This window comes from Macrotis lagotis, chromosome 2 (assembly GCF_037893015.1).
Source record: "Macrotis lagotis isolate mMagLag1 chromosome 2, bilby.v1.9.chrom.fasta, whole genome shotgun sequence".
Taxonomy (NCBI): domain Eukaryota; kingdom Metazoa; phylum Chordata; class Mammalia; order Peramelemorphia; family Peramelidae; genus Macrotis; species Macrotis lagotis.
In genome coordinates, this window is record NC_133659.1 from 244,983,349 (window position 1) to 245,007,916 (window position 24,568).

Genomic DNA, 24,568 nt, shown 5'->3' on the forward strand with positions numbered 1-24,568 from the left:
AATTCAAATTAGGCCATATTTCGACTCAAGCCTCAGACAAAATGTGACCAGGGAAAGATCTTCATTTAAAAAAAAAGACAAGGTCTCCCACTGCATCAGGGGTCATTGCCAGTCATCCTGATCTGTCTTGCCCCTAGACTCTAATGACTCTGGAGGAGAGAGTGAATTTGATGACTTTGCACAGCTCTACCTCAGTTAAATCCAATTCACTTGCAAGTCAAGTTATCACCCTCCTGATGACATTGGCCTTCTTTGAGAACAAAAGACAAACAACATTTATACCTTCACCTGGAAATTTGACAAAAATGTTGAAACGAGTGTGATTAAAGGAACTTGAGTGTTCCATATCAATAATGGCCCCATTAATGACTTGTTTTTGACTCTGGCATCCAAACAGTTTCAAACTGATAAAACATATTCTTGTCCAGCCTGTATCTCTTCTTTTTGTCAAGAAGGATAAAAGGTTAAAGTAGGGGAGATAGAACAGCTTTGTCACAGGTCTTGCCTTTGGGGGAATCAGTATGTAAGTGGAACATGCATTGTATCCAGATTCTGAGGACTAGTTTTGCACCTCAATTCTGCTACTCACAAACCTTATGACCTCAGGCAAGTTATTTTATCTTTCTAGTAACTCATTTTCTTTATTTGGAATATAAGGAGGTTGGAATGGATGATTTCTGAAGTCTCTTCCAGTTCTAAAGCTATAATCCTATGATCTTTTTTCATCCTAATCATGGAAAAGTTACATTAATTTTAACCTTTGGGAGAAAATACCTAGGTGTCCTGTCTGATGGATACCAAAGGTAACCTTAAAGAAATAGAGCAGTGTGATAATCAAGACAGAGTAATGCAGTGGAGCCATTGGGCTTGGATTCAAATATTTGCTCTGCCTTATGAATTCTGTGACTTTGAACAAATCATTTGACTTCTTAGGATCTGTTTCCTCAAGTGTAAAATGAAGAAGATAATTTCTATGATTTTTTTTTTAATTCTAAATTCCATGAGAAATATTTCCCTTGAAAATTCCAAGAGTCTGAATGTTGAGACTCTGACGATGGATGCACCATAACACAACTATTCCTCAGGACAGATGAGAGGGTAAACATAGAACTAGCAGGAACTTCAGGGAAATGCTGGGGACTGAAATGTCTGGGTAAAATATTAATTAGTCTATGATTTCCTGAAAAGTGTTTATATATATATATATATATATATATATATATATATATATAGGAATTGAATTTACTCAGAGTGAAATATCCTTTTCTGCTTTGAATCAGACAGGCCCATGGATAGGGACCTCCTCAAGAGAGAGTTCGGTATTGGAAGCCAGTAGAGAAAGCCAGGCTAGGGCCAGACCCTGCCATATGGCTCAGGGAACAATATTTACCTTATGGCTGCTCTGTGAGGATGTAATGAATCCTGTTATATATTTCCCAAGGAAGACAGAGGATAAATGCAGTGGATGTGGAAAGAAAACACCAAAAGTCTTTAAAAGATTGATTAAAACATAAAGATTAGTATGCAATCTGCAGATCCAGGCTAGTGGGGTCAGTGGACATATCTGGATTTCAGCCCATGTGGAAGGGAGGCAATAGCTTTTACTGGGGATAGAGGAAAGTGCTTGGAAAAATTAAGTGTTTAGAACTTTTGCTTCTTTTTTAGGTCACAAAAGAAGTTTTTTTGATGACAAGAAGTGTAGAAAAAAGGCATTCAAACACTAGAAAATATTCCTAATGCACACCCAAACTCTGAGAGGATATAACCATTGGGAAGTGCTGGCCATTCAAAGCAGGAGAGTGGATGACATATGAGAATCTTGTTAGAAATGAGCCAAGAGATCAGGTGGGAAAGGAATCAATTAATTAACATAGTTGACTATATTGATTAATCTCCAAGCTCTATATGAGTAAAGGACAAGGAGGAGACTCTACTCCAGAGTGAAAACAACAACAGAAAACCCCAGTGGGTTCTGGGAACTTCAGACCTCAGTTTTTCCAGTTGATCTCAACAATCTTTTTATTCATTTAGAATTAATTCAAAGACTATTTTGCTGTACCTTGTACCAGGAACAGAGGACATGTAGCTAATAATCTATATTGGAAAATAACTTAAATATTCTACTAGAGCAAAGGAAGAGGGAAAAAAGAGATGCAGTAAAGATTTGACTTAAAAAAAATCCATGTCACAGATCACATGTATCCTGGTTTTAATAGTATAATTAGCTCACTTCTCTATGCTAATAGGAATGAAGGAAAGATTAAATATATGAAATTTGCAGAGATAATACATCAGCTTAATATCAACTATCAATACTATACCCTCCTTTCCTCCACTTTGACAATGGTTACTAATGAAGAACAGCAACAACAAAAATGAATCCAGCTCTTATCCCTGCTACTCTGCTCTAAATGCAGATAGAAAGCCAACAGGAAGGGTGGAGGACCAATACAATGAGGTAAATAATCTGAAACAAGGTCAAGATACCAAGATTCTAGTTCTGATTATAGCTGTATGACTCAGGGCAACACACCCTGTCCCCAGCCCAGTCTTGATTTCCTCCTATGCAAAAGGAGGGAAATGGTTCTATATGAACTCTAAACTCCCTTTTAGCTCCAACATTCTAGGCTTTCATGATCTAGTTTACCACATTTGTACTGCCCCAAATTTTGTAGCCAACAAATAAAGTCCAGGTTAAGACAGGTGGTTTCCATAATGTATATGTTTAACATGTATATAAATATGCACACATACATACATACACACACACATATATGAACAGAGAGTGGGGACAGGGGCAGTTTGAAAAGATAATGGAGGAGGGTAAGGAAAAATTAAAATATAGCCTTTATAGTAGCAGAATGAATATTTACTCTTCACCCTAAGGACCGGGTTAGAAGAGTCCTCCTGCTTTCTTGAAGACTATATTTGGAGTATAATTCCCACTTCTCTGCTTTGTACAAATCACTGTGCAGCTAGTTTGGATATGATTTTCATAATTTATCAACTCTGTATCCAAATCATTGGGATCCAATCTAGATTGTGCAACTATATCATAAATCTTTTGTGCAACTGTATCATGGCAAAGGTGTACCTAGCTAATTCCAGGGGATCTGTCTTAGAACAAACACCAAATCGGGAAATCACCAATCAGAAACATTGGTAAATAGCATTTCATCTGTAACAATACTTTGGGGATAAGGAAATTCTTGCCACCATCAGCTCTGTCTCTTATCTTTAAAATGGGGAATGGAAGGAATATGGGTAATTGTCTACCCGATTTGTTCCTGTGCCTGTGGGCATGAGTGAGAGTATATACAGCTACAGCTACAGCTACAGATATAGATATGGATTTTAAACCAGATCTGTAATTTCATAGGTAAAGGTAGCTCCCAGGGGAAATTTTCTCTACTACTAGAAGATTAGCACTTTCATTAAAACTTACCAACTTAGAGAGTTTCTTAGGGGCACTGAGAAGTTAACTGATCTGCTAAGGGTCTCACAGCTAGTATGTGCCAGAGGTAGGATTTGAACTCATGTCTCAAAGACCATTCCTCTATCAACTATACCCAAATGCCTCTGGTAGCAATATTATTTTTTTCCAAATTTGTTATATTTTTTTAAAATAGCCTTTTCCCAGACTTTATCCCACAAGAGGATACTTGAACCTAAAGGGACAAAGGATCTCAGTAGTTCTTTTGGCACAATAAGTATAATCCCTTGAAGAAAACTCCTTTGGTGTACTCTAGAAGCTACTTTTAAACTGTGAGTCACCCAGGGGTTAGGGTTGTCACTGTTTGCAGAGAATTAATCACTTAATAGTTATTGAATACCTACTATTGCCAAGTATTATACCTAGGATGCTGGAAGAAGGAACTCCATTATTTAGCTTGGATGATGATGATGTTTGTCCTTCATTCTTTTTTTAATTAATTTTTAATAAAGATATTATTTGAGTTTTACAATTTTCCCCCCATCTTGCTTCCCTCCCCCCACCCCACCACAGAATGCACTCTGTCAGTCTTTACTTTGTTTCCATGTTGTACCTTGATCCAAATTGGGTGTGATGAGAGAGAAATCACATCCTTAAAGAAGAGAAGAGAAGTCTAAGAGGTGACAAGATCAGACAATAAAATATCTGTTTTTTTCCCTAAATTAAAGGGAATAGTCCTTGAACTTTGTTCAAACTCCACAGCTCCTTATCTGGATACAGCTGGCACTCTCCTTTGCAGACAGCCCAATATTGTTCCTGATTGTTGCGCTGATGGAATGAGCGAGTCCTTCAAGGTTGAACATCACTCCCATGTTGCTGTTAGGGTGTACAGTGTTTTTCTGGTTCTGCTCATCTCACTCAGCATCAGTTCATGCAAATCCCTCCAGGCTTCCCTGAAATCCCATCCCTCCTGGTTTCTAATAGAACAATAGTGTTCCATGACATACATATACCACAGTTTGCTAAGCCATTCCCCAATTGAAGTGTTTGTCCTTCATTCTTGAAGAAGACTACAACATCAGGGAGATGATGCCATGATAAGCACATGAACTGGATTTGAGTGAAGGGGTGCTGTGTAGTCAACAAGTCTCACTTTCTCCTCTGGAGTTATCTGGATCCAATGGCCAGCTATCGATCAGGATGCCTGGAGGCAACCCTGGATGTGAGCAATCAAGTTTAAGTGACTTGCCCAAGGTCACACAAGCCCATGTGTGTCAAATATCTGAGGCCATATTTGCACTCAAGTTCTCCTGACTCCAGGATTGGTGCTCTATTCACATTGCATTACCTAGCTGTCTTACTAAACCTGGAATCATGGAACTGTAGGGGCAAAATATCATCATCATCATCATCACCATCAGCACCACCATTACCATTAAGGGCATGTGACACAGTGAGGAAAAAAAGGGGCACTGGATTTGGAGAAAAAGAACCTCAATTCAAATTTGTACTCTGCTACTTCGTATCTATCACAAGTCCCTTAATTTCTCTGGACCTCAGATTAATACTCTGTAAAATGAGGAATAACATCATCTCTAAGGTTTCAACTCTAAATTCTAAGATGCTGATAATAAATATTTGTATAGCTTTCTTCACAATAAAATTGTAAGGTAAGATATTATAAGTTATTATCTCCAGGAAAGTCACACTTTTGGATTTGGTATAAGATATATAATAAAGGGCTTAATTAGTGATTTTCATTTCACCACACAATACAAGGTGCACTGGACTTGAAACATAACAGTTTTATCAAGTAGATAAGCAATCTCATCCAACAGTCTTTACTATAAAGATCAATAAGTCAACCCAAATTCAGTCACTAAAAACTAAGAAGGCACTAAATATACAACAGACAATCCAAATCTTGAACATAACATAGTTCCTTTATGAGATCATAAAAAAAGCTAAAGCAAAGATCTGCCTTATTCTTTCAGACTCAGTTTCAAAATTGACTCACAAGAACATATATTTGACAAGTGGTCAAGCAGCCCCTGCATAAAACCTTGTGTTGGAATTGATACTTATGATCTCCCCATGTGATCTTTCCACTTGGAGATAAACTATTAAGGTTTCCCTTACCTCAAGCCTAAATATAATTGCCTCTTGACAACTTTCACCTACTTCTATCTTCTGAATCAAAAAAAAAAATTTCCTCATCCATATGATATTTCTTCAAAAATTAGAAAACAGCAGTCAGTCACAGTCCCTTAAATCTTTTCTTCTTTAGGTTAAATACAGGGTGGCTAGGTGGCACAGTGGATAGAGCACTGACCCTGGAGTCAGGAGTACCTGAGTTCAAATCCAGCCTCAGACACTTAATAATTACCCAGCTGTGTGGTCTTGGGCAAGCCACTTAACCTCATTTGCCTTGCAAAAACCTAAAAATAAAAACTGTAACTTCTATAGGCTAAATACTTTCAGCTCCTTAACTATTCTCATATAGCATGAACTCAAAATCTGTTACCATATTGATTACTCTCAAGGAATCAGAATCTTTATGCAAATGATATGATGATATACTTGGAAAATCCCCAAAGTTCAACTAAAAATTAGTTGAAACAATAATTTTAGCAAAATAGTAAGATATGAAATAAATTCACATAAATCACCAACATTCCTATATATAACAAATAAAACTCTGCAAGAAGAGATAGTCATTTAAAACAATTATAGACAGTATAAAACACCTAGGCAAAATAATTTATTTTACCTGTCAAAATAAAACCAGAACTATATAAACCAAATTATTAAAAAAAATTTATTCACAAATAACATCACTTAAATAATTGAAGAATTATCAATATAATAAAAATGACATTTTACCAAACTAATTTATATATTCAATGCATCTCAATTAATTTGTTCTCCAGTTTATCTACAGTCTTCCTAAAATTCAGTGCACTGAATAGAATACAGTATTTCAGGTGTAGTTTCACTAGAACATAATAAAACAGGACATTTTCCCTCCTTTAATGCAACCTAAATTTGCATTTACTTTTTATGGCTTCTGTAACACACAATTGGCTCATGTGGAGCTTGAGATCCACTAAAATCCCCATTCTTTTTCATATGAATGGTTATATAGCCATGTGTCCTTTAATTGTATATTTGTTAGATTGATGTTTAATCCAAGTTTAAAACTTTGTATTTCTCTTTTAAAAATTACATTATATTAAACTCAATATTCTATCCTATCAAGATTTTTTTGGATCTTGACTCTACCAATCCAGTGTGTTAGTTATTGCTCCCAGATAAGTGACATTTGCAAATTTAAGTCTAACATATGTACTTTTGTCCTAAGTCATTAATAAAAATAGAAAACTATATAGAACCAAGATTCCTCTGGCACTCCAGGCATTAATGATTACTAATAGTCATTAATGACTTTTCTTTGGGTATGATCATTAAATCAGTTCCAAACTGATCTATTATAAGATATGGCTGACATCATGTGGTCTCTTCCACAAGAACAGCATGAGAGATTTTGTCAAGTGTTTTGCTAAAATGTGGATAAATTCACCTATTGCATTCATTCCTCTACCTTAGAGAACAACTATCAATTATAGATATCACAAAGTATTTTGTAACTTTCTGACATAGTATGTAATAGTGGGCATCAAAGTCATCTTATGTTTGTGTCTTAGAAGGTAAGCTCCATGAAGGCAAGAATTATATTTTATTTGAACTTTTCTCTCCTCCATTGGCTAGCTTGGTCTTTGCATGTAGTTACATATTTAATGAAAATTTATTAACCAAATGAGAAGTAGTGCTTGTCTGTGCAAGAATTACTCTTCAAATCATCAGAAGCAAAAAACAACAAAAATAATTAGAACTCTATCAGGCTAGATAAGCATAATCTGTGTCCTCTAAGTAGTTCCATTCCTTTCCTTCTTTTGGAAGTTATAATAGCAGGCTACAGGATTTAAAAGCCTAGCTCTGGGTGGCAAAAGTTAAGTTAAAACATCCACAGTTTAACCAAGAGAGTCATAAAACTGTTTATATTCATAGGCTATAAATTTCTTCCCTCAAGAGAATTACTGGGACCTGTCCTGCTTGAGTTTTTCTTCTTTGCATTAGAGGTAAATACACAGATAGTAATTAGCATACCCTAGTGAAGGATAAAATTGCAGAACTGAGGTCAAATCAGGAACTGACTGCAGTGGTTGGTTAGTGTGGTGAATCAACACAACCTCTCTAAAAGAGAACCTGAGATGTGGGATAGATCTGCCAACACACACTTGCAGGAACAGGACAACTGCCACAACATGCTTCCTGGAGAATATCGATTTTACTTTCATAAGACATTGGCTCCTGATTAGATGCATTTACTCAGCTGTGTTAAACCACAGACATGAAAGGAGCATGGGAGTGACTGAAAGAATCAAGCCTTACAGAAATGGCTTGCTCAATGAGATGGAACTTGAGCCTTTTGTAAGGTGATCACATTCGACTCACATGAGACTCCGAGAATGCCTCTACCCATCACAGATGGTTTGGTAAGATGATAAATTAATATTGTTATCAATGGGGACATAGCTTAAATAGTTAAATGGCAACTCCTTCAATGCTCACTCTAAAAAAAAGCAGTCCCTAGTCCCCCAAAGTCCATAAAGAAGATGAATGGAAAACAAAACCCTCCATCTTTTGACAGATTCCAAGACCAGTATCATTCACAAACCTTCTGCAGAAAAATAGGGGAAATTCATCTCATCTGACTTTGTATGGGACAACAGCCTATGCCAACAATGGACCCTTCCCCATGCTGTGAAATTGCCCTGAATAGCTGGTGAGTGCAGCCTCCTGTTCACTGACTGAGTTTGTTATATCCCTTTTGTATGTACTAGCCCTGCCAACCCCCCGTTTGGTTATAAACTAAGGTGCTAAGGACAGGAGAAGGGGAGAGAGAAAAAAATGTGCTTCTATGAAACTTGCAAATGGGGAACTGCATAATCATGTCTGCAATTCAGTGGTCTTTATGCACAGTTTATGCACAGTTAATGTCTGGGGTCCACTTTTAACACTTCTCTAAATGGAAAAGGGTCCTGGTCCAACTAGTCTGTAGCCACATGTCCCCATCAATTTACAGGTGAGTTCACTCCCTGAAGGGGCCTCCTTGTCCTTAGGAACTCAGGAGGTAACAATGGGCTTCAATGGCTATTCCCAAGCACTCCCAAGTCAACTGTCAACTTTCCAATCAAGTAACTAATATTGGTTTTCATGTTCTCTCGCTTCTAATATCTCTGAAATAAAACAGAAGTCTTCAAATGGATTTAGAAGAGGTCATTTGGCTTATAACTGGGGATATGTTTTATCCTTTTTGGGCAAAGCTTTCAAAAGATATTTCTTTTCCCATTAGACTAGAGATCTGAGAACACAGGGTGCTCCCCCCAAAATCTTATCCACCCCACCTCCCTACCCCTTTACATTTTCCCATATGATAGGATCATGGATTTAGAGTCAAAGGAACCTTAGCAACCATTGAGTTTAACCCCTTCATTTTAGAAAAAGGAAACTGAATGTGAGAGAGGCTAGTGAATTGCTCTGGGTCACACATTTAGTAAATATTCAAAATATGATTTAAATCCATATCTTCCAGACTCCAAGTCTAACACCCTATTTTCTATCTCATAAAAATTCATGGCCTGTATGTAGAACTTGACTTTTATATTTAGACCCCAAAATTGTCATGGAAAGATGCAATATCTGCCCTTCCTGAAACAGGTATTACTTTTCCCTCATCCCAATCTGAATTTATGAAGCTTATAGGATTTTAAGAGATCTCCATTTCTATTTTTGGCACAAATGAGTGAATGAGAAAGAAGATGGGGTGAGAAAGAGGACAGGAAGAAATTTATTTTTGCCTGAAAAAAGCAACAAGTTAAAAATATGATGATTTACAGTCTCATGAGGCTGTCCTTACCATTTCTATCACCCACCCTACTTTCCTCATCTAGCTAGAACATTGAAGAGTATCATACTCCCCTTTCCTGAAAGCCCTCCAAAAAAGGGAGTGAAGGTGCAAGCTGCCGGCAGCTGGATGGGGTCAGAAAAGGGCTGTTTAACAACTTTTTTTCAGCTGACACACATTAATGTAACAGGTGACTTTATAAATCACTGAGAAGTCCTTGTATTCCTGACTGATAGGAAATTATTGGGGGGGGGGGGGGTCTTTGAGGATTTACTGAATTTGTGGAGTGTCACAAAGGAAAAAATAAGAAGAAAATCAAGGGATTACCTGAAGTATAGAATAACTTGTTCTAGATCATTCATTTACACTCTCTTCCCTTGGGAAAGCCTAGTTATTTCAATTCTCCCCTCCAATATTTAGGATACCAAGAACCAAATTAGTTGATATGGTTAATTAATTATAAGAAAAATGAGAGAAAGCAGAACTCATCATGTAAGAATACTGTGTATGACTTGGTATGAAGGAACAAGAGACACCAAAAGTTCAAGCTACTCATGATTTAATGTATGTTTTAAAAGGGTGAGGAAATCAAAGCAATTCATTGGGGAAAACTACATTGAAACCAAATAGTATCTTAGGCAATTAAGATCTTGACTTTTTTTTTTCAAATCTTCCTTCCCTTCCCTCCCAGAAACCCTTGGGAGTCTATCCAGAATTTTGGGGAACTAAAATGTAGTTCCATAGCAATCCAGTAAAGGGAACTAAAGAATAAAAGGGAATCCTGGGAAACAATAGGAAACATGCTGTCTGAGCCCATTAGAATTGCTGACCTACCCTCTTCATAAAGGATGGTCTAGGATGACCCTTTGGGCCTATATAGAAAGCTCAGGAAATAAAGTTAACATTGCAACAGTTTTGTTAGTATGAACTAAGAGAAACTAGATTTTAACAGCAAAGAACATGCTGTCTTCAGCATCATTAGACTGTGTGAAGGAAAGAGTAGGGAAGCTAGAGGAGATAGGACACTGCCTGTTCTGGCCAGGTGAGAGTTTGTGGATGAGCAGGCTATATATTAAGAGTAAACTCCTGGTCTGGCTAATGTGTCTAGTCTGGACTAGATTCCCTTTAGCAAGGGGAAGCCATCCATTATGAATGACACCATTTTGGCAACACAAGGAATTCCTGGTTGGAAATGCCACTTGGGAGAACTGAGAGATTCTAGGTATCCACATGCTCTAAAAAAAGTAGTCAACTCTAGAAATAGCCTTAGCTCAGGAACAATAACGATTATTTTGTACCAACAAGAAGGTCACAGGCTACAATTCCTCCAGTGACCAAGACACAGACACTTCTCCATGCTGACCATAGATATAACTGAAGTTATAAGCACATGAAAATGGTTCTATCATGAATGTGGGTTCCTCATGTGACTATATAAAATGGTGTGGCAAAAAAAGTACACTGAGCTGGGAGTCAGGAGAGTAAAGCTCTACTTTTGACTGCCATTTGTTGTATAGTATTGGGCAAGTCACTTAACCTTGCTGGGATTTGACTAAATATTCTCCAAAGGTGCACACTTCAAACATTCCATAAGAGACAGGAGATGCCATGGAAAGTGTGCTAAGCTTGGAGTTGAGAATCAGAGAATCTGGATTCAAATTCTGGCTCTATTTACTAACATGAAAGCATGAAAGTTTCTTAGTTTCTTTAAGCCTCAGTTTCCTTGACTGTAAAAAGACAGAGTGTACCAGATGATTTCTGATGTCTTTTCCAAGTCAAAATTGATGTTATATAATACTTTAAGATTTCATTGTCTATAGCTATTTTCTTCCCAGGTCACAGCCTGGCTCCCCAAGTTGTGAGGCATCATCTCATGAAATCTCTCCCACTGCCTGTATTTAGAGTCAGAAGCCTGGCTCTGATTCCTGCTGTTTCTCTGCATGGATCTTCTTTAAATAAAAGGTGAATAAATAAACAAATAAGCCTTCTTGGGGACACTTCAGTTCCTTCACTAAGAACTAGGAGAATCTGGTTTGTGGATTTCTCCAAATGTTAATAGAAAAGGAACCCTCCCTGCACTGCATGTGCTAGTTTCATCAAATCCTCTGAGTCATTCCTTCTTGCTTCATTTTCATTGAAGGGAGAAAAAATAAACATCAGAAAGTTAATCCATTCGTGCTTGCTTCACTGAACAAAAATAGATTCTCTCGTCTCCCTTTAATTTTTTGTCCCTAGAAGCAAAGATATTTGCAGATGGATTACATGTTCTTTCTATGACCCTTCCCCCCAAACCTGAGGATCTCTATACAGAGCTCACATGCAAGGACCTCTGAAGTATGTCTGCATGTATTTGGCTTTTTCCCTGACACTAAGCCTGATGAATATGACCCCTTTCTCTTGGTATGTGGCACACCTGTGCAAAGGAGAGGAAAGAAGAGTGAGATTTTAGATTGGGATCTGAAAGCTATGCACCTTACAAAAATGTATTAAACCAATCTTTCTTCTCCTTCGAGATTTTCCCCATTCCTCTTCTTTGTTTCTGCTTAACTTGTCCACACTGCCCAAAATAACCAAGTCCAAAAAGTTAAGCCCAAAAGCAAGTAAGAGAAATGGAAGAAAGGAGGGAAGACTGAAGAGGGAGAGGATGGCAAGGATGCAGGAGAGGTTGAGAGAAAAAACAGAGGAGGGAAGAGAAGAGGGAGAAGAGACAGGAGTACAGGGAGGGGAAAGGGAAATTGAAGGATAGGAGGAGGCTGAGAGAGGAAGGAAGATAAGAGGGAGGAGAAAGATGAAACAGATGAAAGAAAGAGGATTGCAGAAAGAAGGAGCACAGCTCAATGATTATTCAGATTTTATCAATCCTATTGGGGAGTGGAGAAGATGCCACTGAAAGTGTAGTTTCACCCTCTACCCCACTCACCCTTGCAGGCTTTCCTGTGAGTGATTGGTTTGTTCATATCTCGGTAGTAGCCTTCCTTACAGTAGTGGCAGTGGCGCCCAGCAGTGTTGTGCCGACAGTTGAGACAGACACCCCCACTCTTGCGCCCAGACAACTTATAAAGTTCCATGTTGAAGCGGCAGCGACGGGCATGCAGGTTGCAGTTACAGGCTGTAGGAGAAGCAAAGGGAAAGTGTTGGTTAGGAAAGCAGCCAGGGAACTTAGAGGCTAAAATGGATCCCTTCCATTTCTTTTCTTCCCTTAGTCTCTACTGTAGAATTAGACCTTCTACTGTAATGAAATACTCATTGTTACTTTGATCACATCAGTTAGTATTAATTGAGCCTTTACTGTACGCATGGGCACTTGGCCAAGTTTTGGAGAGAAAACAAGTTACAAATTTCCTAGAAAAGCTTATGGTACATGAGCCATTAAATTGGAACTACTCAGGGCTTTCTTACAGGTACTGGACATAAGACTACACAGAAGGGCAGGAATGGGGCTGGGGCCACCTCCACCTGCCCATTCTATTGCTTATCTATAAACCAAGAAAAGTAAGAAAGATATTAATATTCCTACTGGAAAATTTGAACATTGCACTGGTCCTAGTATCCACAAAATATGTAAATAAACAGAGGAAGCCCTCTATCACATCTGAATAATCTTCTGTAGAAAGAGTTTTATGGAACAATATGGTCAAAAATCACATGGCATAGGACTGTTTATGATCAGAATCAAGAATGATGACATCTGGGGTGGCTAGGTGGTGCAGTAGATTGAGCACTGGCCCTGGAGTTCAAATCCAGCCTCAGACAATAATTATCTAGGTGTGTGGCCTTGGGCAAGCCACTTAACCTCATTGCCTTGCAAAAAAAAAACTTAAAAAAAAAAGAATGATGACATCAAAACTCCATCAAAGAAGTGGTGTTGATGATCATGGTAATGATGATAGCTCACGATTATATAGTAGTTTAAGGTTCACAAAATACTTTACTACTTTAAATTGTGAGGCAAAGAGCAATGTACATTTACACACATACAAGTATATACTTATATTTATGTATATGTATACTTGAATAGTATGTGTACATACAAATTTTATATATATATATATATATATATATGTTTTAAATATATGATTTAATTGATATAGGAAGGTGCCCTATTAAGAAAGCTCCCTTTACCAATGGTGATGGATACTTTCTCTTTAGCTTTTGGCTTTAGTCAATTGCATAGTGGCACAGAGACTCTAACTGATTTGTCCAAAATCATATATCCAGTAGATGTAAGAAATGGTATTTGGATCAGAATCAAGCTCTTAACATACTTCTCAGTGTGAATATTATTTCTATTTTAGAGATAGGAAAATGGAGACTCCAAGAATTTAAGTGACTTACACATGGTCACAAAAAACTAGGTCTGATTCCAAGAGTTTTCTTTCCACTATACCACATTGCCTGAACCAGGTACATAAGGGGTAAAGGGGAGGGAACAAACATTTCTTAAGTGTTTACTATTTGCTAGATATTGTAAATGAGCTTTACAAATATTATTACATTTGACACATAAGACCTTACCCCTTCCTTAGAGGGGTTTCAGTCAAATGGGAAAGATGAAACATATACACAATTAAGTATATGACACAAAGAAATGTGATGAATGTTGTATGGATAATAGCTTTTAAATAGAACTTAAAAACAAGGGTTTTCCACTTATGAGAGGTTTTCATGCAAAGGCTATTGGGTATGAAATAGAAGTGATTCTTCTTCATTAGAAGTTGGACTAAATGGCCTCTGAGGTGAAGGAAGCAAGTCCCCTGGCCCCTGACCCCTTTCCTGGGAGCCCAACCTCATAGTTTTCCAGCTCCAAAGCTAGAACAGGCTGGTATTTCTTTGCCATATGTACCTCAGATCAACAAAGAGGTCTTTTAAAACAACTGGTCACACAAAAGACAACTAAGGAACAGAACATCAAAAGGTTAGCTCTTTCTCTCCCCCCCTCCTTCTTCCCTTTCGCCTCTCTCAAAGCTATCAAAGACACCTCAAGTGGCAATTACAAGAACCTGGGATATGGTAAAGTATTTTATGCTTGTTTTCTTTGCTCCTGATTTTATTTTCTCTACACAAATGGAAAAATGCCCTGGGTAAAGCAAGCCACATCTGGATCTTTCTGCTCCACATGGAGGTGACACTCAGCTCCCTGCCTGTCACCAGCCTCCTCCTCCAGAGAGACACCTTAATCCTCGATTCCTTCCTGTTTATCTCCCATTTCACTTGGAGAGAAAAATATTTGGTATTTGTTTCATTATCAAATTTCAAACTGAGCGGAAAAGGCAGCTTTATTATGGCCAGGAGGTCAGATCTCTAATCTTGCCAACAACCTAACACTCTGGGCAAGACCAAACAAAAAAGGCTAAAGATGACTGGAGGAGAACCAAGGCATCAGAATCATAACATGTTGTAGCTGGAAGGGAACTTAAAGGCATCAAGTCTAACCTCTTCATTTTACAGATGAGAAAACTGAGGTCCAGTAGTGATTTAAGCAAAGTCACATATATAGCCAGAATCAGAATGGGGATTTGAACCCTGGTTTTATGGGTTTAAATCCATTTCTGTTATAGCATAATTGTCTTCACTGAGATTTAAATTTAAAGGGCCATGGAATCATCTAGTTTAATCCTACTGATCAAAACCTATATGTGGACAGAAAACTGAGTTCACAATTGAACAGGAAGAGAAAGTACTCTGAATGACACTTGAAAAAATGGTGCAGTGTTTTTAATGAATCCAAACTTCTCTCTGAAAAACAAAAAGATTCATATTTTTAAAAATCCCATCTTTTTAAATGATGACACAGACTATCTAAAAGTCATAAAATACCTAGTATCTGAAAAATTAAGTTTGTAGGTTATCTAAGGGAATTGAATGAAATAGTATATGAATATTCTGTAATATATACAATAGATGTAATCTAGAAATAGTGAAAGAAATATAAGAGAGATATATAAGCAAAGATGTAGGCCAGAGATAATTCATCAAAGAAAAAGTACAAATTTATATCACATAGTTAAGGTAGTTTGGAAGGGAAGATGGCCTCAGATCTGGAAGGGCTTCATGTGGTGCTTGTGTTGCATCTTAAAGGAAGAGAAATATTCTGTGAGCAGAAGGTAGAGTGGAATTACATTCCAGGCATGAGGATAGTCAAGTATAAAGATATAGAGATGGGAGATGGAAAGTCATGTGAAGAAAACAAAGTGAGCCAATTTGTCCAGAATGTAGAGAACAGGAGAACAATATGCAATGAAAGAGAAAAGAGAGTTCAGAGAGGACTATGAAAGGCTTTGAAATTTAAATAGAGGAATTTATATTTTATTCTAGAGGAAATTAGTTGACTAAGTAGGGAAGGGATATGATCAGATCTGCCTTTAAGGAAAATCATTTTAGCAATTATGTCGAAGATGAGCTGGATAGAGACTCAAGATAGAGATCAATTAGGATGACAACAATTTAAAGAAGAGGCTATAAGGCCTCAATTAAAGCAATAGTGGGTGGCTAGGTGGCACAGTGAATGGAGCACTGACCTTAGAGTCAGGAGTACCTGGGTTCAAATCTGACCTCAGACACTTAATAATACCTAGCTGTGTGGCCTTGGGCAAGCCACTTAACCCCACTGCCTTGAAAAAAAAATCTAAAAAAAAATCAAAGCAGTATTTTTTTAAGTGGAGAGAAGGGATTGGATGTGAGAGATGTTATAGAGATAAAAATGACAAGATTTTGTACTTGATTGGATATATGAAGTTAATATATATGACAAAAGAGAGTGAGGAGTCTATGATAAAGATTAGTTTTTGATCTGGGAAAAGAGTGAAAAGAGAAGTTTGGAAGAAGGGTATTGTTATGTTTTTTGAGAGAAAGATAATGTATTTTAATTTGAACATGTTGAATTTTCAGATAAATCCAGAACATCCAATTTGATGTGTTCTATAAGCAAATTGTGACACAGGGTTGAAACTGGGAGAAGAAACTGGAGAAACAGGCATAGAACAGAGATGATAATTATACTAATGTGAATTGATAAGGTCACAAAAAGAGAGTTTTGAGAGAAGAGAGTGCAGCTTCCTGGACAAAGTATTGGGAAACATTGTCAATTATGGAGCATGTGGATGATGAACCAGCAAAGGAGACAAAGCAGGGGTGGTTACACAGAAAAGAGGAAAATAAGAAAGGGTGAAATTACACAGGTCATAGGAGGAGAGAGTGATCAACAGTGCCAAAGGAGGCATAAGTTGAAAAGGATGAGGGCCTTTAAAAAAGGCTCAGATTTGGTAATTAAGAGATAATTGAACACTTTGGAGAAAGCAGTTTCAGTTGGGTGATGAAGTCACAAGGCAAATTATAAAGAATTGAAGAATGAATTAAAAGAATAAATGGAAGTAGAGTAGATACAGTCCTTTCTAGGATTTGGTTGAGAAAGACACACCTACACATACACAGAGTTCATGATAGGATTAAATGAAGGTTTTTTTTTTATTTTGGATTGGTAAAGACGGGCATGTTTGAAGGTAATAGGGAAGGAACCAATTGATAAGAAAAGGTTAAAGTTCAGAAAGAGAGAGAGGATGATTGAAGTTGAAATCTACTAGAGAAGTAGGAGGAGAATCAAAAACACAAATGATTGTCATTGTCAGGAGGAGAGGTGGGGCAAAATGTCAAGGGATTTTGACATAAAGATGAAGAGAAAAGAGCGAAGTCATATCAGATAGCCTCAATTTCCTCAGTATAGTAAGAGTTAAGATTTCTAGCTATGTGACAGAGGAAGGAGAAAGGGGAGGTGTCCAAGACTTGAGAAGACAGAAAGGGTTTGGAAAAGTTTTTTGTAGGGCATGAGATAAGGAATCAATTAGGAATTTTAAAAAATCGCTTCACTGCACTAAGGGCACAGTTGAATTTGGAAAACATGAATCTGTAATATACCAAATCAGCCAGATTTTGTACTTCCTCCAATCTAGTCTCATTCAGCAAAACATAAGAGTAGGAGTGGAGGTGGCAAATGTTGGGAGTGATGCAGGGTTGATATTTGGCAATAGATGAGGGATGATTGATCAAGAAAGCAAGGAAATCAAGTGCAGAGAATAGAACACCTGAATTGGATAATTATGGGACCAAGACCTGAGAAGGACAAAATTGAAATCAGAAAAGGGGTAATGTCTGGGGGGTTGGGATTGGGGATAGGAAGATGAATAATGGGTTTAGAAAGGGTTAGTTACAGAGAGAGAGAGAGATGAGAATAATAAAAGGTTATTGTCAGAAGAAAATTAAGAGTTTTTTGAAATAGAACTCACAGGTAATAGAATTTATTTAGCAAAGCATTTATACTGTACTGGGAGTCAGGAGAACCTGAGTTCAAATCCATTCTCAAACACTAGACACTTGCTAGTTGCATGACCCTTGGTAAGTCATTTAACTCTGCCTCCCATCCAGGGCCACCTCCAGTCATCCTAATTCATATCTGGTCACTGGACCCAGATGGCTCTGGAGAAAAAAGTCAGCAGTTGGCACCCTTTCACTCAAATCCAATTCATGTGCATGTCATGGCATCACTTCCTTGATGTCATGGTCTTCAAGAACAAAAGACAGACAACAATAAACTGTACTACAAATCATACTATAGATATATAAATGGTGTTTATGGATAATAGTAAAATTCAGTATGTGATTCTCCTGAAGTGTTGCTGAGATTGAGATAAGAGGAGAGAAAAGATCATGAGTTTTTTTAGGAGCAATAATTGAGATAATGGTTCATCACATGAATATTAAAGTACCCAAGAATAAAGATGAAAGTTGGAGGAGAAGAAAATGGTGATCCAGGTATTAAATTCCTTGAGGAAGGAAAGAGAAAGACCTGAAGGATGCTACATTAACAGCCATCTTGAAATGAATCAGGTAGAAAATGTTAATACTGTCAAGTTAAAATGTCCTAAAATATAAAGATTTCATTCAAGTCTTGAAGTATCTCACCTGCTTCAATAATACTTATATGGACCTGGTTACTTAAGCTTCTTAAGAATTTCTACATACTTGCTAATTATCTCCCTATTTAGCTTTGATACAATGAAATATAAAAATATTTATCAATGAATGGATGAAAATGAACAAAAAAGCATTTATTAAGTGACTATTATGTGACAAGGACTATGATAAGCACTAAAAAAAGAAATAAGAAAGCAGAATAACTGCTCTCATTCTAATAAAGGAACAACACTTTTAAGAGGTTTTTGCTGCAAATTGGATGGAAAGATCCCATGGTCCCTAGGAACCAGAAGGTGGTACATCTTTCTTAATGTCATTTCCACTGGTAAAACCATATCTATTTGTGATGTCCTAGCCATCTTCACATGATCTTAACCCCTGGATCTTAGAACCCTGATAATTGAGATTTTTGCCTTATCTTGCCTGGAATGAGGCATGTCTTAGTCATGACACTTTCAGAAGTTATTGGTTCCTGAAGATGCAGCAACTAGCACCTGTTGGTGCTACATCTTCATTAAATTAGCTGCAGCATCAGTTCATAGCAGAACTGGCAGGCTAGGGGACATTGGAGCCTTTGACAGTATGCAGAGATCCTGGGCTGATTAGAGCAAAAACTGATGGAAATGAGGTAGTGATGGTGGTGATGGTAATTTGATATATGGGTAATGTTATCTTCTAGATCTTCCTCAGGACAACTTGCTGCTTCAGCTAGGTTAAGCTTGCCTATTGTATTTGAGTAATAGCAGAAAATACAAAGATAAAAATAATTGAGCCCCTGCCCCACAAAGAGGTTACTTTCTATTAGGATAGAAGGTTCAGTTTAGATATACAATGTGTCAACATAAGAAATTAAATGAGAATTTTGCAGAAACTGCAAAAAGGACAACAGATAACACAGAGCCTCTAACCAAATACTTGACCCAAATTTTACAATTAGGTATTGTAAACACCCCATAAAAGAAAAAGAAAAAATTCAAATTTGGAGGTACAAAAAATTTTACATGAATTTTCCATGGCCCATGCCTCTAACCCCCAAGATATGGAAGGGATAACTTTACATACAAATAACTTAGGAGAGGAGGAAGAACACCAAAACTCAGTGAATTCAAGAAAGGCTTAGTGTAGATACAATCTCATGAAGAGAGTTCACCATTCTGAGAGGCTGGAGAAAGAATCAGAAGAGCATCATAGGCAGCATGAAGTGTTTGGCTGAAACAGATGGTATGATAGGGATATACTATCAAGTTAGTCTAGCAAGATAGGTTTGAGTAAAATTGAAAAGGACTTCACATGAAAAGAATTACATGAACTGATGCTGAGCAAAGGGAGTAGCACCAAGAGAACATTAACAACATTGTGAGTTCATCAACTATGATGGATGCAGATCCTCTCATCTATTACAACTCAGATTTCGGACAACCCTGTTATGGACAATGCCATCCACATGGGGGGGGAGGAATAAAAGTATACACACAGAATCTGAATAAACACTTTGTTCACTTTTTATGTTTTTCCTTCCTATCCCATGGCTTTCTCTCTTTTCCCCTAGTCCTAATTACTCATATACAAAATGACTAAGATGTAAACTTGTTAAACACAGGTGTACATATACAACATTTACTAGTCTGTTCACTGCTGAGGGGAGGTGATAAGAAGGGAGGGTGGAAAAGATGTGTAAGGTAAATATGCAAATGGATATATGTTGAAAAATGTTCATAATTATATAAATTTGAAAAATAAATAATAATCAAAAAAAAGAAAAGAAAAGAAAGGGTTTCAAATGCTAAACAGGGATTTAAAGTTTAACTTAGAGGAAAAGGGGGGAATTCTTGCAGCATCTTGAGCAAAGTAGTGAAATGTTCAAAACTGCTTTAACTATAACTTTCACTAAGGAGGGGTAATCAAAGAGGAAAAGAGTGAATCCCTTTGGGAGGTCAACATGAGAGGTAATAAAGGCCTTAAACTGGGCTAGTGGCCATGTAAATAGAGAAAAGGGGAACACAGACATTGGACAGGTAGAATGTACACTGGAATCAGAAAGAGCAGGAGAGTTCAGATTCAGGCTCTGCTACTTATTATTTGTGTGACTTTAGCAAGGTGATAAACATCTCTCAGTCTTAGTTTTCTCATCTCCAAAGTTTGAGAATTGGGTTGCGTGAATTCTGAACTTCCTTCAAACTTGAGCACTATGGTTTATGATTGACCTAGATCTCTATTTAGCTACAACTTCTATATTGAAGCATATAGACATATGCATATAGACGTAATTGACCATATTAATAACAAAAACAAAAATCACTTTTCATGTTAAAAACATGTGAAAATACAAGAATAACCAGCAAACATAATCTATAAATTAAAAAAAACCCACTAAAGAGCTTTTCTTTTCTTTTGGCAAAGCAATTGGGATTAAATGATTTGCCCAAAGTCACTCAACTAGGAAGTGTTAAATATCTGAGCTGAATTTGAACTCAGGTCCTCCTGATTTCCGGGGTCAGTGATCTATCTACTGTATCACCTAGCTGCCTGACATTTTCCCAGTAGGATCAGGGGTAAAGTAATAATTTTTAAAAATAATTTTTTAAAAAAGAATTCCCATGGTGCTTTCCATATATTATCTTATTTGTTTTGATTTTCCAATCTATTCACTATGTCAGCTGTCATCATTATTATCAATATGGTTCTGGAAATACTAGTCATAGCAATAAGATAAGTAAAGGAAATTTAGGAAATAAGTGTAGGCAAAAGATAAAAATGCAATCATCGTTTTTTTGCAGTTGATACAACTTATTTAGAGAATCCTAGAAAACATTGTATGTTATTATATTTTTATATGTTTCCAACAAACTCAGCAGGAAAAGATAGACAAATTATAACTAATGAATGTAACTGGGAGTCTGGTTACCAAGAGAGACTTAAAAATTATGAGATTACAACTATAAAACACTCTTTAGAAATTGGATTTAAACAACTGACCAGAATTTAAGTAATCATGGTTGGCATGTGCTAATGCAACAAAAATTATTTTTCTACTTATATTAATTTATAGATTCAGTGCCATATCAACCAAATTACCAAATCCAAGAATGCTGAGGCAAACACATTATTAACCCCAGTTACCAGATAAGGAAAGGTCTTGCTTTATAGAATTGAGCAAAATTATAATAATTCATCTGGCAGAACAAAAATCAAGAATCTCACAGGAAATAATGAAAAAAGGGGGGGGGAGAAAAAGGACACAGCAGTATCATATATTAAACTAAGCACAAAGAAGGAATCATTTAATCATTTTGTACATTATATAAAAATATAAAAGTTGATCAATGGAGCAAGTTAGCTTCACAAGGTCTACAAGCAATTGAACATAATGACATAATGCCAGGGGCACCAACTAGTGGGGTATGGATTCACTCACTATTCACCAACATTTTAATGGGGGAAATCTGGAAAGTAGACTGGGAGAAATTAGAATTAGACCACCATCCTACACAATATTACCACAGTTCCAAATGGATATGTGATACAGATACAGAAGATCATATCACATCATAAATTTAAAGGGGAATAGAAGGAATAGAATCATGGTAGCAAGGAGGATACTGGAGAATGGGAGCTGAGGAATGGCAAAATGATATTGAAATTAAGTGAAATATGGAAATGGGAAGAAAAAGGAGCTCATTACAGCCTCAATTCCATAAGGACAAAATATGAGGTTGAGGGGGCTCTGCTGAGAAAAAAAGGGAAGTAGAATTTTGATTAACTTGAGGAGAGCTCTCTGTCATTCATCTCTCTTCTCTTCCATTGCCACCATCTTAGTTTAAGGGTCCTTAATGCCTTTTAAAATGACTCTAATTCTTTTCCCAGTTTCCAGTCGCTTTCCTCTCCAAGGTATCTTCATACAGCTGCCAAAATAATGTTCTGAAATGCAGGTCTGACCAAGTCACTGCCCTATTCCAGAATCTTCAGTAGTTCCCTTTTGCCTCCAGAGTAAAATACAAACACTTTCACTTGACATTTAAAGTTAGCTCTGGCTCAGCCCACCTTGCCATCAAAATGTAGTGGAAAGAAAAAATGAATGTGAAAGATATCGACCCCATCCTTTTCTCTCTTCCAGTTAACCAGCACTTACCACTTCACTCCCCTCCCACTTAGTAGACTGACTACCTTACATCTTACTTAGCTAAAAAATAAGACTTTTTGTCACATTACTTGTTCTTATGTCTTTAGGTTCTAACAAAACCAAGGCAGGTGTGTATGTGTGTGTGTGTAGATATCTACAGATAAATAAATAAATAAATAAATATATATATATATATATATATATATATGTATATATATACTGTCATCTTCACCATTATTTTCTAGAATTCACTCCCTTCCAGTTTTAACTTCTTTTTCCTGATTTCCTTCATTTTTTTGTTCTTCTTATAACTTTCCTCCCTCCCAATTACAGGTAAATACTCTTACCAGTAGAATATAACCTTTAAGGAAGAGACTGTTTCTTGTTTGCATGTTTTTTTTTTCCATTTTAACCCCAAGTGCCTAACCCGCACATAGTTGGGTCTACAAAAAAAAGCTTAATTGCCTTGAATTGGATACACTTCTTCTGACAGTGTAGCTACTTATTTTTAATTCAACTAAGATCTACAATTTAAAGTATCAATACAGGGGTGGCTAGGTAATGGAGTGGTTAAAGCACCGGCCCTGGAGTCAGGAGTACCTGGGTTCAAATCGGGTCTCAGACACTTAATAATTACCTAGCTGTGTGGCCTTGGGCAAGTCACTTAACCCCATTTGCCTTGCAAAAAAAAAGCATAAAAAATACAGTATCAATACACAAGCTAAAGTTTAGAGAGAGTAAAGTTGTGCTATTTTTAACTCCTTGCATTCTCCTTTTTATCATCTCCAGGGCAACCTTGAGTGAAATTTTTAAAAAAATCTACAAGTGAAATAAAATAAGTACAATTTTCATTGGATCTTTGTTTAACTTTGGTAGGATGACTGATCTTAAATAAAATGGTCAATGCATGGATCAAAGTAGAAGGAAAAAATGTAAAACTATTTTTTGAAGGCTTTCACTAAATCAAAAGCATCAGTCAAGGAAAGTGGGGTTTCCCTACTAGCCAAGGACTGGCTTTTAGATTCAAACTAAGTGCCCAGAAGATCAGCACTGTGTTTACTGAATGCTTAGAGAGCTTTAGGCAAGGCTAAACGCAAAGTAGCCTTCTGTCAACAATGCTAGTGAGACCCCTAACAGAGCTAGGCAAACACTACAGGAACAGGTTCTTCACACCTGTGTCTATTTGAAAATCCAGCCCCTTTGTCAAAGTATTAGACAAAGGAAGCTAAAGGAACCTCTCACCTCTCTTCCTCTACCTTCCCCCACTCCAGACTCTATGCCCTTTGGCTAAGAAGAACTTCTGTAAGAAATACTCCTAAGGTATCAAGGGAGGGCCAGAAGGGTCAGACTGTTCAGACTCCTACTAAAGCATCAGGAGTGATGTGGAAAACAGTAAGAGGACATTTCATGAGGCCATGAGATGGAGATTTTCAAGGTCGAGGTTATCAAGGTGAGAAGTCATTCCTGTGGCCATCCACAAGACTCACACAAAGACAATCTATTGTCATTTCTAACACTTTTCTTTCCCCTGCTTTTTTTAACTGGTTATGTCCCAGGCTGTTTCAGGGCCACAAGGAAGCAAAATGTCAAATTTGTCTGTTCTCATGTCATATTTTCCATTGACATTTTTTTCCTGTAAACATCTCAGACTTCTCTTTACCCCACCCTAATCCTCTTTTTCTTGGTGTTGGCTCTCTCTAGGAGTTTGAAATGATCTGCTTGTAATTTTAAAGATACCCATTTTTCTGTTATGAGGAATGATTGAGAACTTCCCCATCTCCTCCTCCTCTCCTCACCTTTCTTCCTTTTCCTCCTGTCCTCTGCTCTCCTCCTCCTCCTCCTCTTCTTCTCCTTCTTCTCCTTCTTCTCCTTCTTCCTCTTCTTCTTCTTCTTCTCTCTCTCTCTCTCTCTCTCTCTCTCTCTCTCTCTCTCTCTCTCTCTCTCTCTCTCACCCCCCCCTCACCTCACTCCTTTGGATGCTCAGGCCTTTTCTGTGTAATAGAGCTTGGAGTCAATCATATATATTTTTGTTACCAAACAGTATTTTTCAGGTCCTGCCCTTATCTCTACTTTCACAGAG

At 37.2% G+C, this 24,568-nt stretch overlaps 1 protein-coding gene and 1 long non-coding RNA gene across 4 annotated transcripts in view; one reads left to right on the forward strand and one right to left on the reverse strand.

The window, feature by feature from the left end:
- NTN1 (netrin 1) overlaps positions 1-24,568 on the reverse strand; it is a 346,673-nt gene that overhangs the window by 131,229 nt on the left and 190,876 nt on the right. For all 3 annotated transcript variants that reach the window (XM_074225607.1, XM_074225608.1, XM_074225609.1), the window contains exon 3: positions 12,322-12,510. In XM_074225607.1, the coding sequence (XP_074081708.1) occupies positions 12,322-12,510 (189 nt within the window). The remainder of the gene's footprint in view (positions 1-12,321; positions 12,511-24,568) is intronic.
- Positions 7,692-11,411, forward strand: LOC141514637 (uncharacterized). Its single transcript, XR_012476073.1, has 3 exons — positions 7,692-7,989; positions 8,145-8,279; positions 11,237-11,411. It is a non-coding gene; the product is annotated as an uncharacterized LOC141514637 (long non-coding RNA).